The sequence below is a fragment of the Ornithorhynchus anatinus genome, chromosome 9, assembly GCF_004115215.2.
Source record: "Ornithorhynchus anatinus isolate Pmale09 chromosome 9, mOrnAna1.pri.v4, whole genome shotgun sequence".
NCBI lineage: Eukaryota > Metazoa > Chordata > Mammalia > Monotremata > Ornithorhynchidae > Ornithorhynchus > Ornithorhynchus anatinus.
In genome coordinates this window covers 36,150,169-36,156,256 of record NC_041736.1, presented here as the reverse complement: position 1 = coordinate 36,156,256, position 6,088 = coordinate 36,150,169, and the positions used below count along the sequence as shown (strand labels likewise).

General features: G+C 41.5%; 1 protein-coding gene across 7 annotated transcripts in view; it reads right to left on the bottom strand.

The window, feature by feature from the left end:
- Positions 1–4,461: 4,461 nt before the first annotated feature.
- LOC100080779 (24-hydroxycholesterol 7-alpha-hydroxylase) overlaps positions 4,462–6,088 on the bottom strand; it is a 44,612-nt gene continuing 42,985 nt past the window's right edge. For all 7 annotated transcript variants that reach the window (XM_007666973.3, XM_029071695.2, XM_029071696.1 and 4 more), the window contains one exon: positions 4,462–5,434. In XM_007666973.3, the coding sequence (XP_007665163.1) occupies positions 5,363–5,434 (72 nt within the window). In that variant the 3' untranslated portion in view covers positions 4,462–5,362. The remainder of the gene's footprint in view (positions 5,435–6,088) is intronic.

Genomic DNA, 6,088 nt, shown 5'->3' with positions numbered 1-6,088 from the left:
TTAAGTGACTTGCCCACAGTCACACAGCTGACGAGTGGCAGATCTGGAATTCGAACCCATAACCTCTGACTCCTAAGCCCGGGCTCTTTCCACTGAGCCACGACTGACTGACAGTGCCTAGAAGACAGGAAGTATGCAAGCTTCAACTTGTACGTTTTGCAAATCATATACATACACACATATCAGAGGACAGACAGACTTACTTATTCTCGCAGTTTAGGTATGTTGCTGCTTTCACAAAAAGCATGCAGTGAATGCCAGCCTTATCAGGGTAATAACAATACTTATGGTATTTTTTAAGCACTTACTTACTTAAGCCAGGCACTGTTCTAAGCGCTGGGGTGGATACAAGCAAATCAGATTGGACACAGTCCCTGTCCCCTGTCTCACAATCTCAATCTCCATTTTACAGATGAGGTAACTGAGGCCCAGAGAAGTGAAGTGACTTGCTTAAAGTCACATAGCAGAGCCCATGACCTTCTGACTCCTGGGCCCATGCTCTATCCATTACACCATGCTGTTTCCCATAAATACCACTGATTGATGGATCACCTGCCTTTACTGTCCTTCTCAATAACATTGTTGAATGTATTTTCCAAAGGAGAGGGATAGTTCTGAGAAGCATTGCCGATTTGCAGCTTCCAGTAAAAGAATCCCTGGATAAGCTGGTGCTGGCGGAACAATGAGGTCAGCGGGGGGTTTGCGTACTGACTAGGAGTTGTGCTGTGCTCTGCTTAAGTAGTTACATTTTATGAGTCTGTGCCCATTTATGCTCTAGATTTTGGGGGGGGGCGGTTTGGACCCATCAACAAATTTACAGTGTGGGAAGAATGGAGAAAATGCTACCTGGAACCCAATTTTTTGTTGTTGTTTTTTCCATGAAGTCATTTTCTGGAAGGGCCAATCCCAAACTCGAATGTGTCCTCCTCCCCTGCAGTGGACAGAATAAATGATAATTGTCTCCAAAAAGAATGGAACTGCTTAGAAAAGAAGGTCAGGCGGGGCATGGGCAACAGCGGGAAGTTGGTTTTTAGATAATAGCCTGAAATGGAAAAATTTGGGAGTTGGAGCACGTAGATGACAGTTACACTGTCTGGAACATCCAAAGAAAATCGGAATGTGAAGGTTTAGGGAGGCCAGTCTGGATTCTGAAGCAGGGTCCTGGCATGTTGGCTCCAATGGTGCTGAAAACTATTTTGAAAAGTTGGATTCCAGGGCAGTTGGTTTCGGAAATTTTAAATCATGTGGTGTTGATACTATAAGAGGGTTTCTCTTCTCTTCCTAGATATACTAGCCCTCGGGGGAATACAAGTCACTCTTAACCGCTCTGGCATTTTCAAAGAGCCATCATCAATCAATCATCCATCATCTATTTAATCGCATTTATTGAGCACTTACTGTGTGCAGAGCACTGTACTAAGTACTTGGGAGGCAGACATTAATATAATTAAGTACAATTAAAATATGGACATAAGTTCTGTGGGTCATGAACATCGCCAGCAACTTTACAAGCTTTTCTTTATCGTATCTGCTAAGCACTTACTTACTATGAGTCAGGCACTGTTCTAAGCACTGGAGTGGATACAAGGTAATCGACTCGGATACAGTCCCCGACCCAGTTGGGATTTACAGTCTTAATCCCCATTTACAGATGAGGAAACTGAGGCCCAGAGAAGTGAAGTGACTTGCCCAAGGTCACAGAGCAGAAACGTCGCAGAAGCCGGATTAGAACCCAGGTCCTTCTGACTTCCAAGCCCGTGCTCTATCCACTAAGCCATCCCCTTGATTCCATTTATTGCCATTGTTCTTGTCTGTCCGTCTCCCCCCGATCAGACTGTAAGCCCGTCAGAGGGCAGGGACTGTCTCTATCTGTTACCGATTTGTGCATTCCAAGCGCTTAGTACAGTGAAATGGGGATTAAGACTGTGAGCCCCATGTGGGACAACCTGATTCCCCTGTATCTACCCCAGTGCTTAGAACAGTGCTCTGCACATAGTAAGCGCTTAACAAATAGCAACATTAGTAAGCGCTCAATAAATACTATTGAATGAATGAATGAACGACCCATTTAGATTCTTTTAGACAAGTTTTTCAATCAATCAATCCATTATACTAATTGAGAGCTTACCATATGCAAAGCACTGTACTAAGCACTTGGCAGAGTACAATATAACAGAGGTGATAGACATGTTCCCTGCCCTCAACCAACTTACAGTCTAGAGGGGAAAACAGCCAGGCAATTTCCTCAGTGGAAAACTACCCCTTGTAAGCGAATCCCTTCTCTCATTGAGGGAGAGACCTGAACTAGGATGGATTTGGCCTGCAAAAGGACCATCCCCGCACAAGGGAGGAGACCACCTCTGTGAATAAAGAAGACTTCATGAGGCAGCACGATTCTGACAACAGCTGTTCCCCGCAGCTGCATTCTGAATTTGAAGCGTCGGCCGAAAGTGAAGGAATATACCACTACGGAGCAGGGAAGACATTCCACCGAATTTTCACACCATGCGATTCTTTGGGAATTCCTTCTCGGTGGGAAATCATTCAGTGATTCACTCATTCATTCAACTGTATTCACTGACCGCTTACAGTGTGCAGAGTACTGTGCTAAGCACTTGGGAGAGTACAATATAACAAAAACAGACACATTCCCTGCTCGTGACGAGCTCAGAGACTAGAGGGGGAGATTACTTGGATGAGCGTTTGTACTCGAAATGGTGTTCACATATCTTTCCGCTTCTATCCAGATGCTTACGGTTTAAACTTTTCAGACTGATTTAATAGGGTTAGTTCTCAGCTGTCTGAAACGGTGTTGGCCAGTTCTTCTGGACAAACAAGTGATTCCATGGCTAGGCATTGGAGGAAGTACATTAATTCTGTCAGGTCATTAAATTACCAATTAGTTCAGGGCTAGGCAATTGTCGTGGTTAAATTGAGCCCGAGGATGAGTTTTTATATTTGGAATAATTAAATTTGAACTGGGGAGCGAGCATTATTCATATCCTGGAAACACACCATGCATTTATTTCAATTCAGCATGTGTTATGCTATTTATTGGAAAGTCCACATTTATGTTGTACTGCTAATGTCATTTTCATCATAACATCTATTTAAAAATACACATGTTCTAGAAAACACATGAAAGCTCAAGATAAAGGACCTATTTTTTTTTCATTACTCAATCATCACTAGTGTGATGAAACTGTAGTCGTCGCATTATACTCATGACACAAATTTAATGTTAGACACAGGATAAACCATCATTTTTAAAGTAGTTCAGAGCACTGTACTAACTGCCTGCGAGAGAACAGTGTAACAATATAACAGACACATTCCCTGCCCAAAATGAGCTTACAGACATTGATATAAATGAATTACAGATAGGTACAAAAGTGCTGTGGGGGCTGTGTTTTGCTGGTATTGGCTCATCATGGGCAGGGACATGTCTGCCAACTCTGTTGTACTGTACTCTCCTGAAAGCTTAGCACAGTGCTCTGCACATGGTAAGTGCTCAATAAATACCTTTGATTCATTCATTCAAAGTCACTGAGTACTTACAGTATTCAGAACACTATACTAAGAGCTTGGGAGAGTACAATACAACAGTAAACAGACACATTCCCTGCCCAAAACATTAGTGATGATTTTTTAAGTGCCTAGCATGTGCAAACACTGGGGTAGATGTGAGATAAGCAGATCAGATCTAGTCTTTGTCCCACATGGGGTTTACAGATTCAGAGGGAGGGAGAACAGTTATTTTATCCCCATTTTCAGATGAGCAAACTGAGGCACTGATCAATTAAGTGACTTGCCCAAGGTCACACAGCAGGTAAGTATGTCTCTTGACTCTTGGTCCCATGTTCTTTTCTCTTGCTCACACTTTCTCCTTTTTGCAGTGTTTTGAAGCAGCATTTCTAAAGAAATTGGAGTCTTTGATTTTCAGCCTTCCTGAACGGGAAATGTGGATCCTGGTTTTAGCACAAGTCAGATCAGCAGCATGGTGTGAGAAGCAGCATGGCTTAGGGGATAGATCTAATCCGGCTCTGCCACTTGTCTGCTGGGTGACTTTGGGCAAGCCACTTTACTTCACTGTGCCCCAGTCACCTCATCTGTAAAATGGGGATCGAGACTGTGAGCCCCATGTGAGACAGGGACTGGGTCCAACCCGATTTGCTTGTATCTGTCCCAGGATTTAGTACAGTGCCTGGCACATAGTAAGCACTTAACAAATACCATTATTATTATTATTATTTTGATTGAGTTCATTGAATGCTTTGCCACAAATGGTCTGAAAAAGGTAATGGATTGTCCAAGAGGCCTAATATTCTACCAGGGAATAATTTATTCAGTGGTAGGATCATTATATTTATGGGCTAACTGCTACCCAGTGAGCCAAATATGCTAAAGAGAAGAACGTGTCTAACGTAGCTGTCTTATGGTGAAACAAATGAGGCACCAGGATTGGTAGCCAACGTTTTATTGAGCAATAAAGTGCAAGTACATGATTTCGTTTTCCCACCTGTCATCCTCCCCCCATACCGACCCCGCTCACACCTCTACCACATGATTTCTTTCCTTTCCCAGGTTTTGTGATAGACATTCAATACGCTTAAACATGTGGCTAAGACGTGTCTAATCAGATTCCCAACTCCGTGTATAATTTATATGATTTCCCCCCAATAAAAGATACTTAAAGATATCTCAAAGACTGATTCTAATTTCTCAGTACCAATCTACCATCTTATCCCCGTTTTGAATACTGGAAATACTTATGTTTATAGAATATATTAACAGAAGGTTAAAGCTACAAGTGTTGTTAACATCGGAAGCACTCTAGAGACTCAAAAATCTTCCAAACCTACTATTATTTGCCAATAAACAATGTGAACCAGGAGGCAGATCTCAAATAGAATGGAAATTAGATCTGTTTCCCTCACAATTGATTTATGCTTTAAGAGTCTCTTCCAAACATGCATAACAACTGGGGAAAAGCTCTTGAGAAAAATTGCATTTATAGTAATCTAGTTATTGCTTAAACCAAAAAAAACCAAACCAAAACCAAAACACCCTTGTTCAAAATTCTACTTTGAGCCTTCTAAACATTTTTAACCGATACCTCTAGTTTTACTTTAGAACTGCAATGGTATTTCACTTCCATTCTTTTGTTCTTCATTAAGGCACCAAACGTTCATGAGATTTGGACCCTTGCCTAAACTAACGCGTCAATCAATCGTATTTATTGAGCGCTTACTGTGTGCAGGGCACTGTACTAAGCGCTTAATGAAGCATGAATCAGTTAATGCAGTACAAGTTTAGTGCAATTCAGCGCTGGTGGTCGCCCGGATTTCAGGCTAGCGGGATTTCATTTTCTTTGTTCATATTTAGTCCTGCATGGCCCTTCGGGTTGCTGGGTGCCTATCAAATGGCGAGAACTCTAAAAATAGAGATGCGATAGAAATATGTGAACAAATAGAAATACATACAGTATAATTAGATGAATTCAACTTTATTAGATTATGATTTGCTTTGAGGTATAAATTTAGGTTCTGTCTTATTTGCCTGGTAATTATATAAACTAAGCTATCACTTTCATGCTTACTTTTTTTTAGGTCACTATTAGCTCCCTGCTAAACACTGAAGTAAAAAAAACAAAACCCAAAAAGCACTTGTAACAGCCCTTTCCCATATCAATTAGTAAGACAATTTTCTTAACAGCCACTTTACCTCAAATTAGGCTCAAATAAAAGCTCATGAATCATAATTATTTTGCTATTTCAGTTTCTCAGAATTTAAAAGAGTTGCTCATGAAATGAGTGAAGAAATGAAAAGGATATTTTTACATTTTTTTCTTTCAGCCCTTGCCTTGACTACCTTAGAGCTCTCCTCTCATAGCAATTAGAGAAGCAGTGTGGCCTAGTGGATAGAGCATGGACCTGGGAGTCAGAAGGTCATGAATTCAGATCCTGGCTCCACCACTTGTCTGCTGTGTGACCCTGGGCAAGACACTTCTCTTCTCTGGGCCTCAGTTACCTCAGCTGTAAAATGGGGATTAAGACTATGAGCCCCATGTTGCACAATAACAGTAATA